This window comes from Rattus rattus, chromosome 8, assembly GCF_011064425.1.
Source record: "Rattus rattus isolate New Zealand chromosome 8, Rrattus_CSIRO_v1, whole genome shotgun sequence".
In the NCBI taxonomy this organism is placed as follows: Eukaryota; Metazoa; Chordata; class Mammalia; order Rodentia; family Muridae; genus Rattus; species Rattus rattus.
Window position 1 is genome coordinate 38,690,077 of NC_046161.1, and position 16,574 is coordinate 38,706,650.

General features: G+C 53.1%; 1 protein-coding gene across 1 annotated transcript; it reads left to right on the plus strand.

The window, feature by feature from the left end:
* Nucleotides 1-5,876: 5,876 nt before the first annotated feature.
* On the plus strand, nucleotides 5,877-13,391 carry Mcam (melanoma cell adhesion molecule). Its single transcript, XM_032910664.1, has 16 exons — nucleotides 5,877-5,959; nucleotides 7,724-7,854; nucleotides 7,943-8,150; nucleotides 8,241-8,311; nucleotides 8,406-8,493; nucleotides 10,014-10,193; nucleotides 10,317-10,438; nucleotides 10,551-10,713; nucleotides 10,800-10,918; nucleotides 10,997-11,138; nucleotides 11,296-11,417; nucleotides 11,520-11,661; nucleotides 11,754-11,849; nucleotides 12,011-12,158; nucleotides 12,441-12,558; nucleotides 12,948-13,391. The coding sequence occupies exons 1-16, from the start codon at nucleotides 5,893-5,895 to the stop codon at nucleotides 12,975-12,977; spliced, it is 1,947 nt and encodes a 648-aa protein (XP_032766555.1). The 5' UTR covers nucleotides 5,877-5,892; the 3' UTR covers nucleotides 12,978-13,391.
* Nucleotides 13,392-16,574: the final 3,183 nt, after the last annotated feature.

Genomic DNA, 16,574 nt, shown 5'->3' on the forward strand with positions numbered 1-16,574 from the left:
TCCTGTTGTAAATAAAGATCAAGCTAAACTTGGCTCACCAAAGTGACCCTTAAGTAAAAGTTCTAAGCTATAAAGTTCCCTGTAAGTAGAAACCACACTTCTTCCCTCCCATAGAAGCCTGTCCTGTTTCTTAGGTAGTAAGCTGGTTTCAAGACCTTCACAGGGTTTGGCCTCAGAGCTTACACTGGGGGCAGGCACATGCAAGGAAAACGGCTTGGCACCTTCTGATCCAACTCCCATGATCCTTTGAAGCTCCCGAATGGCCCAAAGTAGCTGGATGTTAGCTACCTTGCCGGTTCTTCTTCCTTCCACCCTTCTCTACCCCATGTTCCACCCTTTCAACCCCGTAACACTAGACAGGAGAGAAAAAAGGATAGAGGGGAAGGGGGGCACTTTTTTCCTGCTGACCAGGGGCGGAGTTCCTTGAGGAGACTTTGATCTTTGGAGTCAGGATATCTAGTATCTTCTTTTTCTTTGCACCAGACTACTTAAACCATAACCAACAGCAACCAACCACCAAACACCAGCGCACCCCGTCTCTCTGGACTCTAGGATTTATATACCCTTTGAAAAGTCCCCAGAGGGGGTTGGGAATTTAGCTCAGTGGTAGAGCACTTGCCTAGCAAGCGCAAGGTCCTGGGTTCGGTCCTCAGCTCCAAAAATAAAAGAAAAGTCAGAGAAAAGTCCCCAGAAACTATCTGCTGTTGGCAGAATCACGCCCCTGCTAGAGCTGGAGACAAATCATAGTCAGCTGCTGTGGATAATCTGAAGCAGCCCCATAACCCATATAGAAACGAAAACGTATTCTTCTATTTCTGTGGGCTCTTTTTTAAACCAAAATTCTCACTGTCAAGGTCTGGAGTCTGGGAAGGCAGCCGGTTAGCCTTGACCATCTCCTTCATTCTCAAGTCAACTACCTTAAGATTCCAGCCCTGTCATGTCCCTTTCTGGAAACTGGTTGACAGCCTTAAGGACTGAGGGTGTACGCTTGTCCTTCCGAGAACACAGGGGCCAGTAGATCTAGAATATGACTTGTCCCGGATTTCCCACAACCCCAACTGTGGACCAGCTTGTCTGCCTCCGGGACAACGCTAAGTCAAACTTAAGCAGACCTCTGGGGACATTCCTCCCCCTGGGTGGTGGTATTTGGGAGAGCGGATGTGAAACTCCCCAGGGGAAGGGTAGGTATGAGCTTCCAGCATCCGGCCTGGGCCCCGACATCCTTCTTCCCCCAGATTTATGCTGGGGACCGGGAAGCGGGACGAGGGTGTGAATCCAGAGGCCTCGGATCCAGGACTCCACCGACGACTGCACTTGCGCTGCGCACCGCGCAGCTCATTGCGCAGGGCGCCGGCCGCTGGGACCGGGTGCCTTGGCAGAATCCCGCCACTCGACCCTGGACCCTAGGGCACAGTCGCACCGCGTCCCCGTTCTCCCCCGGGATCCGCCCCCGCCCTTTCAGAGGAGTGACAGGACCGACTGAATCACCGCCGAGGGCCGCGCTGGGAAAGACTCAGAGACCGGATTCGAAGTTTCCGGAGAGTCCCATGGTCCCCCTCCCAACTCGACTGAGCCGCCTGAGCATTTTTGGTAATGTTTGGGTTGGTGAGGACGGCCGGATGCCCCGCCTCCCCTCGGCATCCCCTGGGCAGGACCTCGGAGCTTCTGGCTGCTGCAGTGCCTTCCCACCTCGGCTGCTTCTGTGAGACTAGAGACCCTGGGCGCTGCGAAGTGGGCCCCTGGACTTTCCACAAGGAGAGACGCCCAGGCTCAGAAGGGACAGGAGGGCCCGTCTATTGTCTAAATATTCACACAAGGGCTGGGAGCAGGAGAGAGGGGCCATGACCTCGGTCAACATACCTCACTACTGCTGCCTTATTGGCTTTAAGGGTTCATAGTCCCCAGTGAAATCCTGATTCGTTCACATTCGCTTCCCCACATCCCAACTCTACAGCAAGAAAGGGGCAAGGGAAGAGGCCTGAAGTTCCCAGGGGAGTCCTGGAATGTTGGGAGCCTGGGAACAGTCCCAGCAGTACGTGGGAAAGCCACCATCCAGCCCCCTCCTCAGCATGAACCACCGGATGCTGCAGACCCCAGCGCCCCAACAGCGGGGGGTTTATGGCTTATGCTGTGGAAGTCCCCACCCTAGCCCAAGTCTGATGCAACCCTAAGGTTCAGTAGGCCAGCTGTGACGCCGACGCCCCTCCCCCACCCTACTCCAACATAATCCTCCCCTTTGTGTCACTAACCCCCCACCCCCTTCTCTGGCTCCCCCGTCTCTGACCCCTGCACAATAGGGCCTTTGCCGCCTCCAGGGTGGAGATGAACTCACGGTTTTTCCAAGTTTAAAAATAGCTCCTCCCATCCCCCCCAGAAAACCACCCTCCCCCCTCTTCCATGTTGCTGCTGGTGTGCACCCCGATACAGTGTGCACCTCCTTCCTCCTGCCCTGGGTCAGGTGCGAAGGACATGAGTGAGACTTCGTGTCCGGATGGAGTAGGGCCTGCTTCCCTTCATTCAATTTCTTCCTACACATCTTCCACCCACCCCCTAGTATCCGGTTTCCTGGCTTGGTGTTCTCGGAGCAATTGACCCCCCCCCCTCCTCACGCACCCTGGTTTTCACTCTGCGCAGTCTCCTCCCAGAACAGATCTCCCTACTCTTCAAAGTCTCCCGCTATCCCTCCTGGGTCCTGTTTTCTGGGCATGGATGTGTGGGAGGGCAGTGAGGAGGTGGAGACCCTGGCCCCTCAGCTTCTACAGATGCCAAGACTGCTGCTCACCCCCATCTCCTCATCACAGCTGCTCGCACATCTATAACCATTTCCTTCCTCCGCCCAGCCCATCCTTCCCAGCAAAGGGAGGGGGAGGGTATCTGTCTTTTCACCTCCACCTCTACCCTCCCCCACTTTAATAAGGAATAGAAAGCCCCAGCCACACTGGAGGCTGTAGCTGATACGGAGTGATGCCCACTACCCATCAAGCCTCGGTGTGCCTAGCTGCAGTATACCGTCTCTCACCTCCCAGTTCTTCTCTCAGGCTGGTTTCACTCCTGGCTTAACAGAAGTCCTCATGAAGGTGGCATTCTGTTCTCTGGTGTCTTAGATGGGCTGAAGGCCCTCCACCCACCCACTCCACCCATACTGTGCTCTCTGCTCTCTGTTCTGGTTCATGGCCTTTCCAGGCTCTCCAGGGTCCTAGCCCACCTTTGGTTTGTATTTTCAAAATGTCTCCTTCATAAACCATCCCTAAGCTGAGTGTTCCCTGATCTATCTTTCCCTACCAGCCAGAGGCTACTTGCTGCTTCCTCCTTCTCCTCTTCCTCCTCCTCCACCTCCTCCTCCTTCTGTTCTATTTTTAAAAGAATTCTTTTTTATTTTGTCTTTTTTTTTCCCCCCCGGAGCTGAGGATTGAACCCAGGGCCTTGTGCTTCCTAGGCAAGTGCTCTACCACTGAGCTAAATCCCCAACCCAAAAGAATTCTTTTTTAAGTTTAGTTATCATATTAGGCTCCATTAGCTAGGTCCTTGTAAGGCAGTATTAAGTAAATGTCTTGTGGATTGAAGGTGTGTTCTCCCAACATTGCCCAAATCACTCTTGAACTCAGGCTCCGCGTCTGGGAGTAGCCGAGACAGCAGTTCAGGTATCGACCAGTTATAGCTAACGCTGTCTACCTGGCACCTGGGTGTGCTGGTTTCAGGTTTTTGTTCCTGTTGATTTTCCTAATAAGCTAATAGACACTGCCACAGAAACATGGGAAAGCCTAAAGTTCTCAGCTTAGGATAGAGGACCTTCTTCGTAGCAGCAAAGTCTGCTGAGAAAGTGTTTTGTGTAAACGATACGGAACAGGGACCAAAGGGCAGGAACATGCTAGGCATCGTCACCATTCCAGGAACTTAGGGGAGATTCCACCATAGGCTTCCGGTCCTCAGGTTAGTGCAGAATCCAGGGGAAGGGATGCCTCCCCCTGTATGGTCTTCAGAGCTCTTTTTTCAAATGGTAAGACACCAGTTGGTGTCTTCAGAACCCTAACAGGAAAGGAGGCGGCACAGAAACAAAGGACAAAGAGCTTGCTCTGGGCCACCGAACTCTCAGAACCCAAGCTACTACGTAATCTGGCCACAGGGGCCACACGTCTTAAAGCACGGTCTGTTTGTTTGCTTTGGTTATGTGCATCAGGAAGGATGGGATGTCACCCTGGGCTGTAATCTTATTTCCCTTTCACTGCAGAAATGACTCCTTCAACCGCCACCTGGCATCCGTCTTAGAGGAAGAATTCAGAACCGACTGTCCTTGGTGGTTCGCCGGTGTTGTTTTCAGACCTGCCGGAGAAAAGGATGATAAGTTAATGGTGTTAAATGAAGAACAGGGGCGGGGGCGGGGCAGCACTTGCCCTGCCTTTAGCCGTTCTGCAGAGATCATGCTTATCTTCCTATTTGGCTCTGGGCCAGGAGCCAGTGCTCCTCAGTTTACTCTGGTGGGCAGAGGAGGCAGGGCTCTCTCCCATCCAGAGCCTAAGCCAGTGGCCAGTAGGCATGGCATGGCATGGCTCTGTCTGGAAGCTAATGGACAGGGAGGAGGGTCAGTGAGAGCGGAATGGTGAGGTTGATGTGATTTGCCAGTCATCTGAGTCATCAGAACACAGCCCAGAGCATCCTTTCAAATCACCTGGCCATCTCTGGCGTTTGCTGCCTCAACCCTTCTCCCTCAGGCAGCAGCAGAAAGGTTCCCTGAGGGTGACAGACCACTACCCTAAGTTCAGACCCCTCCCCTGAGGAAAGTCCCAGCAGATGTGAAACCTTTCCTGAAGCTCTGGCACTAGAAGTCTTTTTGAGTCTAAGAGTCCAGAAGACGCAGGGAGAAGTTGGGATTTAGAAAGGAAGGAGGCTAAGGCTCCTGGCACCTTGTCGTGTAGGAGACATGTTATCAGTAACCTGAGGCAGTTGATGCATACATATATGTCTGACTCCTCCAGACACTGAATCATGACCAGCCCCGTGAGAGAGCTGAGGGGTGGGTAGTGCAGTGCAGGGTTGTGGGGAGGGCAGCTTTCGAGCATTAAGAAGAGCAATAGGTTTCTGGTAGTCAAGCTGGAGACTCCTACATTCGTTAGTATTAACATTTCCTCATTCAGGTGAGGGAAAACTGAGACAGAAACCAGAAGACAAAAAGGATTGGGACAGAATTGTCTGGACCATGGGCTTGTGAATTCAGACCCCTTCCTCCCTCCTCTAGTGTAAGAGGAATTTGCAGGAACTCGAATATGAAAAGATAACCGAAAAGGCACCATCACCAACTCTCCTGCTCCCTTGCAGGCACCCCTAGGTCTGCGGGACCTGGCAGAGTTCTTCCTCCAAGGCTGCCAGGACAGCGAAGACTCTGGAGCAGTGCCAAGCCGGCAGCCGCCGCAGTGAATCGGTCATTCCAGAAGGCGACCGGGTCAGCTCCATGCCTCCACAGCAGGGCAGAGGAACCTGATTGAGAGTCCCCCATCAGGGACACCACTCTGTTGCTTCTCTGCTAAAGGGTCCCCAGGGCTACACCCGCTAGTAGTGGCCAAACCTGAGTGAGCGCTGCTACTGCGTTCTAGAGAGCTCTACGACGACCCGGCCAGCTTCTGCCGCCTCGGCCAGTTATTCGAGCCCCAGGACACCTGTCATTGCTTCTTCAACCTTTCCAAGCCAGGAAGCGGGAGTTATCCTCTAGGCCTGGATCGGGGAGCAGCAGATCCCAGCCGGCGCGCCGGGGGCCCGCCCCCTAGGGCGCGGGGAGGGGGCGGGGGGCTGCGTGGGGCGGGGCCGGGCGGCGCCCGGGGTCCCCTCCCCCGCCCCCCTGACGTCAGCCCCCGACAGCGGCGAGTTCCTCACTTGGCTCTCGCCCTCCGTCGGGGAAGCATGGGGCTGCCCAGGCTGGTCTGCGTCTTCTTATTCGCTGCCTGCTGCTGCTGTCGCCGCGCCACGGGTGAGTTCTTTGTGTTGAGGGGGGCTGTGGGGGACCCGCAGGGCCCAGGCGTTGGGAGTTGGGAGATGTCCTCGACGGAGTCGGAGTGTGCCACCCGAGTGTATCGGAGATCAGAGCTGGTAGCAACGCAGAGCCAGGGTTCTGCGCTCCAGCGGGCGCTCCTTCTTAACAGAGTCCCCGATTCCCAGGCGCTCCGCGTGCGTGCAACTTCTTTGCTGCGGGTTTGCAGCCTAGGTTTTAGAGTATTCTGGGAACGGACTCGGTCGGGTTGCTGCTGCAGCGAGCGGGAAGGGGTGGGGCCGAGCTTCTGCCGGACGCTGGACCAGGCCTCCCGCAGGTGCTCGCCCTGGGTGTTGGATGCTGGGTGCTGGAGCCCGGGCAGAGAGGCGCGGCCCGGGCGCATCCCTAACCGGTGCAACCCGCGCCCTCCTGTTGCTGGAAAAGGCAGTTTCCCTTGCTGGAGGGGGCCTCTGACCCCTCCCCCTCCGCCTGGGCCTCACGCCAGTTTGGAGGTGAGCGCGGGAGGAGGGAGGAGGCAGCTCCTACTGGGGCTGGGCGTTGGCAAGGACAGCGGGTGGTGTGGGTCTCCTCGCGTCTCCGGATTTGACGGGATCACAGCGGAAAGACTACGGATGGAAAAGTTCTACAATAGTAACAGCTTATGTGGTGTACTAGAGTCAGGTGGAGAGAGCCTGGCACCTTGGAGCTTTTCTTTAAGCCTGTCTAGTAGACAGGCGCTCCTGGGTCTGGGCTTCCCTTGCATGGCACGCAGCGGTGTCGTGTGTTATTCTTGGCTCTTTATCCCGTTCTGTCCCAGCCACTGGTCAGGCTGGGGAAGGGGAGGGCTGGGCATTACCCACTTCGCTGGCCTCTTGCCCAGTGCCAACTACGTCCCTGGGGTACTCCAGTCTAGTGCCTCCCAGACTAACCTTGTTTCTGGGGAAAGGGCTAAACCCAGCTATGCAACCATAGCACAGAAAACCCAGCCTCACTCTGCCCTGCTCTTCCGGCTCTTAGAAAACAGAGATCCAAGGTTCCTGCTCTAGGTAGAAGACTGTTCTCCACCTTCTCTCCAGTCTGGATCACACAGTCCAGATATCCCAGTGTCCAGCCAGATTGTGTTTAGTGACATCACCTCCTCAAAGGGCTGGCAGCATGCTGGCACCACTGACGTCACTCCTGCCCACTCTCTGGTTTTTGACCTAACCCCTGGGGGAGATTCTGACCCCTGTAGACTTGGATGGGGTCTTCAGATTGGGTTGCAGTGTTTCTTGACATGCTGCTTTGGGAGCATAAATTGTAGCCTCTGGCTAGAGTTGGCTCACTGTGTCTTCCAGAGGATTTGGGGGACAGAGGGTAGAATAGTGACGTCTTCCTGGAGGGGGGGCACACAAAGGGGCCTGTGTGCCCCAGCCTGGCACATGCCTTGCATTCCCGTAGTCTGAGCTCACCATGACTAGGAAGGGGCCCAGGAGCAAAGGGGCCTTCATATTGGCCCAGAGCCCATGTCCCTCTTATCTGTCTCTCTTCCAGCTTCTTCTAAGATAGACACAGTCATGCTGTCTGTGTTCCACTCCGTATTCCACTGGGAGAAGTCTGACCCAGGTTGGGGGTGTGGGCATGGTGAAGTTGAGGGTAAGGAGAGGAAGGGCCCTCTCCAGACCCTTACAGTGGAACAGCTGCAGTGAGCCTGGAGAGGGGAGGGGACCGACAGAGCAGCTGGAGCTGACAAAGCTGCCTGGGCACGGCCTTCCTCTTCCCCAGGTGTTCCAGGAGAGGAAAAGCAGCCCACACCCACGACGGACCCGGTGGAGGTAGAAGTGGGCAACACGGCCCTTCTGAACTGTGGCCCCGCACATTCCTCAGGCAACTTCAGCCAAGTGGAATGGTTTTTGGTGAGTGCTTGGATGTTGGAGGGCAGCAGTCTGTGCGAAGCAACTGTCTCTTGGGTAGGTAGCTCATCTCTCCTCTCCTTGCCCTCAGATTCACAAGGAGAGGCAGATACCCATTTTCCGTGTGCACCAGGGCAAGGGCCAGAGTGAACCTGGGGAATATGAACACCGCCTCAGCCTCCACGGCCCAGGGGCTACTCTGGCACTGAGTCAAGTCACTCCCCATGATGATCGGATGTTCCTGTGTAAGAGCAAGCAGCCATGGCCCCAGGATCACTATGTTCAGCTGCAAGTCTACAGTGAGTGCCCCCCCATTCCTGCCTTGAGGGTAGTGTGGACCGTGTTGTAAAGATGGGTTTCCATGACTCTGTTCATCCCTTCCACTGCAGAGGCTCCAGAGGAGCCAACTATCCAAGCCAACGTGCTGGGCATCCACGTGGACATGCAAGAGCTTAAGGAGGTGACAGGCACTCGGTCAAGGGATGGTGGGCAGGGGCTAAGCAGGGGCAGGGGCCTGTCAGAAGCAAGGAGACTCCCGTCCTTGTCCTCCTTAGGTTGCTACCTGTGTGGGGAGGAATGGCTACCCCATTCCTCAAGTCATCTGGTACAAGAATGGCCGGCCCTTGCAAGAGGAGGAGAACCGTGAGTAGCCCTTACTGAGAAGGCTCAGGAGGACCATCTAGCACGTTCTTTTAAAGCTTTTACTAAAACAAGCAAACAGAACCATACAGGCGATGTTGAGTAATTCAGGCTGTAGGCTGGAGAAGTTGGCTCAGTTAAGAGCACTGGTTGCTTTTTCGGAGGGCCCAGGTCAGTACCCAACACCCACATGACGGCCCACAGCTCCATGTGCAGGGGAAGTTGATGCCTTTTTCTGACCTCCAAGGACAGAAGACATGCATGCGATGTTCATACACACGCAGGCAAAACATTCGTATGCATAAAAAGAACTGTTACGAATTTTTGAAATTTTTTTTTTTAATTTGGTTTTCCAGACAGGGTTTCTCTGGGTGTAGCCCTGGCTGTTCTGGAACATGCTCTGTAGACCGGGCTGGCCTTGCACTCACAGAGATCCACCTGACTCTGTCTCTTGGTCACTGGGATTAAAGGCCTGGCTACAAAAAATTATTTTTCTTTTTTTTCGGAGCTGGGGACCGAACCCAGGACCTCAAGCGCACTACCACTGAGCCAAATCCCCAACCCTACAAAATTTTTTAGAATAAGAATTTAGACTACCAAAAAAACCCTAGGAATTTCTTTCTGGTCCAGGCCTCTCCCAGAAATAACTTGTGCTATCAACTGTTACTTTCCTTCATTCTGTGCCTAGCACGTAAACAAATGTTTGTAGCAGTGTAGAGGGCTGTATGCGGTGTTTTGAGACAGGAACTTAAGCAGCTCACTGAGTTTTAACTGCTGATCCTCCGCCTGTCACTTAAGTGCTGGGATTCCACGAATGTACCTGTCCCTGGCTCAGGCAAGGCTTCCTTTTTACTGTCTTTAACTTGTGCATACACACCAGTCTGGGGGATCCTTGGCAGTATCTGTGGGCATCAGTGGTTGTCACAAACAGGGAGTCTGCTATTGGCATCTGATAGGTAGAGGTTAAAACTACAGCTCAGCATCCTACAACGCACAGGATGAGCCCCACCACAAAGGATTAATTCTGCCCCAAAACATCAATAGTGCTGAGCCGAGAAGCCCTGACCTCAGTGGTAATGCTGGCACACATCCTTTTGTGTAACCTTTCCAGGTCAGTCTTCAGATAGACTCACCTTGCTGCCCATCCTCACATTGTGTATGGCGTGGCTGTTTCCACTCTTCTGCTAGCATTTAATGTCTCAGCGTTTCATCACTTTGGGGCTTTCGTTTTCGATTCTGGGGATTGAACCTAATGCCATTCCCACATTAAGAACAATGCTCTACCACTCGGCCTTTCCCTTAACTCCGTTTTTCTTCGTCTCTGGGGTATTCCTGGCACCATCCTTGTCTATATGCTTAGGTGTAAACACCTTCCTAGGGTAAAGACCAAGCAATAAAAGCTCTGGGCTGAAGGGTCGCCAGTTTGTGTTTGTCCATGGGCCTCTCCTTTCGATATCTCCCTGCCAATCCCCAGGGGAAGCGTGAGGTGCTGAGGCCAGGCCTTGCTTCCTCCTCCTGCCCAGGCGTTCATATCCAGTCGTCACAGACCGTGGAGTCCAGTGGCTTGTACACCTTGAAGAGTGTTCTAAGTGCACGGCTAGTCAAGGAGGACAAAGATGCCCAGTTTTACTGTGAACTCAGCTACCGGCTGCCCAGTGGGAACCACATGAAGGAATCTAAGGAGGTCACTGTCCCTGTCTTATGTGAGTGCTGACTCGATCACTTGCTCCTCTGGGTTTTAGGGGTGGGTGGGTGGGTGGAAGGGAATCTGCTGAGAACTCCTGGGCCACCTCTTGGACTGAGAGCCTTCCTCTTTGCCCAAACAGACCCTGCAGAAAAAGTGTGGGTGGAGGTAGAACCCGTGGGGCTGCTGAAGGAAGGGGACCATGTGAAGATCAGGTGTCTGACTGACGGCAACCCTCAACCCCACTTCACTATCAACAAGAAGGTACAGAGCCCTCCGTGCTGGGTGCATGGAGGGGCCTAAGGATATGGGCAAAGGGGTAGAAACAGTAGCTTGAGGGGTATCAGCTCCCCCTCACCCCTTTGTGCTCCCCCAGAACCCCAGAACTGAGGAGATGGAAGAGGAAAGCACCGATGAAAACGGTCTCCTGTCCTTGGAGCCTGCCCAGAAGCACCACAGTGGGGTCTACCAATGTCAGAGCCTAGACTTGGAAACTACAGTTATGCTGTCGAGTGACCCCCTGGAGTTGCTGGTGACCTGTGAGGCTCTGGGAAGGAGGTTCAGTCTGGGGAAAGAGGGGACTGGCTCCTCCTGGCCTGTCTGACATGTTTTGCTATGCCTCCAGATGTGTCTGATGTTCAAGTGGATCCAGCTGCCCCTGAAGTCCAGGAAGGTGATAGCCTCACACTGACCTGTAAGGCAGAGAGTAACCAGGACCTTGAGTTTGAGTGGCTGAGAGACAAGGTACCCAGATGCCTTTGGGACTGGGGAAGATGAGAGCTTGTTCCTTTTCAGACTGCCTGACCCACCTCTCACCCCTAGACAGGCCAGCTTCTGGGAAAGGGGCCCATCCTTCAGCTAAACAACGTGAAAAGGGAAGCAGGGGGAAGATATCTCTGCGTGGCCTCTGTCCCCAGCGTTCCTGGCTTGAATCGCACACGGCTGGTCAGCGTGGGCATTTTTGGTGAGGCCCTTTGTACAGTGACCAGGTTACCCTGAATCCTGAATTTCGTGCTCTTGAGACCCCCCCCCCCAAAAAAAAAAGCCTGCTTGCTCTGAGGGATCTGTGGTGGGGAGCGGGAGCAGATTATTTGGGGACCTAACCCTTCCTTGCCCCCAAGGGTCCCCGTGGATGGCAGCAAAGGAGAGGAAGGTGTGGGCGCAAGAGAATGCAATGCTGAATCTGTCTTGTGAGGCTTCAGGCCATCCTCAGCCCACCATCTCCTGGAACATCAACGGCTCGGTGAGCAGCCTATTTTTTCCTCCCATTCTCTTAATCCCTGTCTAGGCCTCGAGGCCATGACCGGAGATGCTCCCGCCCCCTGAGCTGTCCATCTACTTCTAGGCAACTGAATGGAACCCAGATCCTCAGACAGTAGTGAGCACCTTGACTGTCCTTGTGACCCCAGAGCTTCTGGAGACAGGTGCAGAATGTACAGCCTCCAACTCCCTGGGCTCAAACACCACCGTCATCGTTCTGAAGCTCGGTGAGAGCTAGTTCCCTGCAGAGGATGGTAGGGGCATGCCCAAGGCACGGGCGTTAACGTGTGCTACTAACCCCCCTCCTTCTGCCTCCTAGTCACTTTAACCACCCTCACACCTGACTCCAGCCAGACCACTGGCCTCAGCACCCCCACAGTCAGTCCTCACAGCAGAGCCAACAGCACCTCCACAGGTAAACTGGGCCTGGCAGAACAGGCCTGCACCGTGGGGCCCATTCTCCCCCGCTGAGAAAGGTAACAGCCCATCTGTCCCCCTGGGCTGGATAGGGTGGGGCAGCGACAGCAGTGTGGCAGCCTGGGGCAGGGAATGACTAGAAGTGTCTTTGTGTGACAGAGAAAAAGCTGCCACAGCAGGAGAGCAAAGGTGTGGTCATCGTGGCTGTGATAGTGTGTACGCTGGTGCTTGCTGTACTGGGCGCTACCCTCTATTACTTCTACAAGAAGGGCAAACTGCCTTGTGGACGCTCAGGAAAACAGGAGATGTAAGCCGGGTTTATGGCCCTTGTTCCCTCCCCCATTTTTGGCTGCCCAGCTTCCTGCCTCATAAGGGACCTCTCCCCTGCTTACCCAGTGCCCGCCTACCCTTAGAGAGCAGAAACTGGACCCAATTTTACTTTCCACTACCCAATCACCACCAACCACACCGTCACCTCCAATTCTCCCTTCCTGGGCTGGCCCCAAAGCACCAGAGTATCCATCCCAAAAGGCCCTTCCCTCCCCTTGTCCCCAAGTTGCCAACCTCTCACCTCCCTCCTCCCACCCAGCACGCTGCCCCCGACTCGTAAGAGTGAATTTGTAGTTGAAGTTAAGTCAGATAAGCTCCCAGAAGAGATGGCTCTCCTTCAGGGCAGCAACGGTGACAAGAGGGCTCCAGGAGACCAGGTAGGAGGCAGTTCCTGAGGCCAGGGCCTGATCCCCCTTTTCAGGAATTGGGGGTAGTGGGCTAATGGCACTTGTTCCTGAACACTAACTCTTTCTGTCCTTCGTCCTCGGTTGGAGATGGGGAGCAGGCCTATCTTGCCTTAACATTACTGATAGGATGAGGCAAATGGTAGAGGGACCCTAGAGAAAGGCAATGCCCCACCCACCTTCTGCTAAAGTAGACTTAGTTGGGGGGACTTCAATCTTTTCCTGTCCCCTTCCCCCACTTCTGCTGCTTGCCTTAAGGATGCTGCCATTCTCCGCTTTTGCTTCAGTCTCTCCCTTTGGAGCTCATGCTGTAAACCTTGCTGGCTCGCCATGTTCTGATTACTTCTCTCTACCCATTTTCAGGAGAGAAATACATCGATCTGAGGCATTAGCCGGTTCACCAATGTTTTGGGCTCCCTGCCCAGTTTTCACCCCAAGCTAAAGCCTCCAGAGGGACAGCGGGGAAGATCCTTACTCAACTGCCCTGCAGACCAGGTCCAGAGAGCTGCGACAAGAGTCATCTGGAGGATCTCACTTGGGCTCGGAGGCCTGGTTTTAGAGACCAAGACCTCCTCTGTGTCCACTGAGTTATGCTTATCCCAAGGGGCCTGTCTCCCAGGGCTTTTGTTCCTCCCTTACACAGCCAGTGGTGGCAAATCCCCCCACCCACCCACCCCCACCCCTGGCCTTAAGCTGTGTGGGCTTGCCTCTCTCTCCCCTCACAGTCTGTCTTCCTGACAGCTGTGTCACATGATACAGGACCGGGGCACATGGTCACATTATCCTGTTCACATTGGTTCCTTACGAGAATCTCAATCCAGGGGCGGCTGCGGCGCTGCTTTTTCCCTGCCTGCAGCTCATTCAGGGCCTCATTTGGAAGGCTTTCCCTTTGGGCAGAAGTCAGGAGGCGGTGTGAGTCCTCAGATACACCCCTGAGTAAGGAAGCTGGGCACTGTTTCTGAGTTTTGTCGTCGTTTTGGTGTTTTTTGAAAGCTACTGAGCCCAAGCTTCCTGCATTTCCTTAGTGGGTAATGGGAATGGAAAGATAAGAGACAGGACAGAGAGGTCTACTGTTCATGGGTTATGGTATGTTAGTACCAAATTTTTACGTGTGAGCTCTGGGGCTCAGGTCCTAAGAGAGCCCAAGTGGGAGAATGGTGCTTAGATGAAAGGCTGACCTGGCAAGAGCTTGTGAGGTATGTGTGTATCTGTGAGTGTGAGTGAGAGTGTATGTGTGTGTGTGCGCGCGCACCTATATATGTATATATATGGTTTTGTCTGTAAATTTGCAGATTATTTCCTTTTATATGTGTGTTAGGAAAATAAAGTGTTATTGTTCCAAAAGCATGCTGCTGCTTTCCATTCATCATGGATGAACAGACCTGGGGGTTCCAAACCACAGTCTCTTCACAGAACGGGCAGGCTCCGGGAACACTGCCCTGCACCTCTAGAGTATCCATGGCTGGGCAGCTACTGAATGCTAGCTGGTGGCCATGCCCCCGCCTGTGTACACCCATTTACCTGCATCACAGCCATCAGGCCCAAAGCTGCCCTGTGTACTTCCCCCATCCCCACATGAGCCAGAACTCAAGTGTGCTACAACAAAAGAAATTTTATTTAAAAATATTTTTTTACAGACATGGGTGCTTGAAAAAGCTCTTTAGTTAACTGTATGGAAATGAAAAAAATTAATAAATAACATTAGTATAACAGACCTCTAATTAGTCTAACAGACCTCTACACATCAGTACGCTGGCAAAACAACATGGACTGAAGAGAACGAGTCTTAAAGCTCCACTACTCTGCAGGAGCATTTACCTCTGCCTGCTTTCTACAGGAGAGTGTAAATACTGCTAATAGAAATCTTCTTATATTAATGACATTTAAAAATAGTCCATGAGAATCTCACCTAAGTGTGTGTTTTGTTTTCTTAACACTGATATACAAATTGGGACTCTATTCTGGGGAAAATATCAAGTTCTCTCTTGTCCCACCCAAATCAAGAATTTAAAAATCTCGAATGAGGCAGATCTTAAAAAGAACTGTTTCCACCCCCACTCTTTGTTAGCCACAGGCAGGGGAGAACCAGGGAGAAGGGAGGGTAAAAACTTGTGGTTGAAACCTACGACAGTATGACTGACAGGCCTCAGGGTGCCGTGGCCCCTCCCTGGGTGCAAGCTGACCCTGTGATGGGCACCAGCCACTTAATGCTTTATGGTTGAAGCCTTCAACTGAAAGGACAGCCAAGTCTAAGGAGAGGCAGGAGGTTGAAGCTGGCTCAAGATCCAGCAAAACAAAAAGACAACAAATGAACCATCTCCTCTTCCCAGAAGAGCCCACCCTACAGCTCTGCTCTGCAGGGCACTGCTCTCGGAGGTGGGTGAGTGGGGCACCCAGGGCAGTCACCTGAGCACTAACTGCTGCCTGGAACCAACCACGGGAGGCCGGAATGAAATGCTGCTCTCTTGCAGTGAAGCCTCGTGGCAGAGAAAGGAGACTCTAGGCACCTAGAGTGCCACCTTTCCAGCCAGTCATCCTTGTCCCCAAAACTCCAGGGCTAAAGATATTCAAGGCAGAGGAGCTCAGACTCTGGTATTTCCATATTAAGTCCTAAGATGCAGCCTGGGGTACAGCGCTGCCTTAGAAAGGCACGAAACATTTGGCTTTTTTTTTTTTTCAGTGTGCTAAAAATTGTTTTGTTTTGAATAAAGGAAAAAGATATATAAGGTTAAAAATCCCAAGTCAGCACAGCCAGAAAGCAGATGTAGGAGGTTCCTCACAGCTGCCATGCTCAGCATGTTTCAGCAGAGGTCAGACTTCCCACTGAAGGGTGCTAAGGAGGTCAGGAGGTGGCTCCTCTCATGCACTGCAAGGCAGGCTCATGAGCCCAGAAAGCAGGGGAGAGAGTGCAGGGCCCCGGATTCACTTGCCACTTAAATACAGCCAAAACAAGGCCACCCTCTCCACTACTGGGTAAGAGGTAGTGGGGAGGAGTAACACAGTCCACACACCCCACTTCAGGGCGTATGTGGTGAGGCAGTGTGAGTCTGATGAGTTGTGCACAGCATGCATTGGGCAATCCTCTCCACTGGCCTCTGTTCTGGGTTAGAGGAAAGGAAAATCAAGGCAATGTGGAGATTTGCCTCTCACATTCTGTTGTAGCACTGAAACAGGAATGCAGGGCCAGGTGATCAGAACTCTGGCTGACTTGTCCAGCTGCCAGATCGGTAGGAGATCTGAGGCTGGCACTTAGCCGGGGCTCTGTACATCACAAGGAGTGGTCGGTCAGCCACATTTTTCTCAAGAACTAAAACAGGGAAGAGGCTGCAAGATCCGCAAGCAGCTGTTGGTCAGCAGCTGGCCCTCCCCACGGTGCTCTTCATCAGGCACAAAATGATGTGCAGGGCTCTCTCTGTCCCTAGTTCTCCATCTCAACTCTTGTGCTACTTACTGGAACCAAGAAATACTGGTACTTTCTCCTGTAACCAACCCAGATTTCCTGGACACTACGAAGGCACATGGCACTACTATCCCTCTGCTTCTTCATTCAGGAGTTTGAACTAGACATCAAATGCAGAATCTGATGACCTGCTCTTGCCCTTCCTATGTGCCTCAATGTGTATCTTTGGATTAGTAGGTTACTTCTGTGTATACCAAATGACTTGAATATTTAGAAGTTAAAAGCAGGGTAGTATGTTTGATATGCCTTAAAACTCAGGACAGGCTCTAAGTTGGGATTCCAATGATTCAGACAAGCAGAAGCATAGCTTTACTTCCCCAACTTAAAACAAAACAAACAAAAGCCTCCAAAATCACCACACTTGTTACAGGACTAGAGAAAAAGCAACCAGACAGGGAAGATACAGGTAGCTTGCCTGTTTAAGAAGCACACAGAACAAGCTCTATTTGACACTGAAAAAAATCCCTATTTTAGCAAAGGTCCCAGTGGCACCTAGGAAAGTAAAGCTAAGAACATCACTGTAGGCTCT

Excerpts from the sequence above, each read along its gene's own strand:
- Mcam (XM_032910664.1), top strand. The coding sequence starts at position 5,893 with ATGGGGCTGCCCAGGCTGGTCTGCGTCTTCTTATTCGCTGCCTGCTGC. Across the intron at positions 8,312-8,405 it reads ACATGCAAGAGCTTAAGGAG|GTTGCTACCTGTGTGGGGAG; the intron begins GTGACAGGCACT and ends TGTCCTCCTTAG. Across the intron at positions 10,919-10,996 it reads TTGAGTGGCTGAGAGACAAG|ACAGGCCAGCTTCTGGGAAA; the intron begins GTACCCAGATGC and ends TCTCACCCCTAG.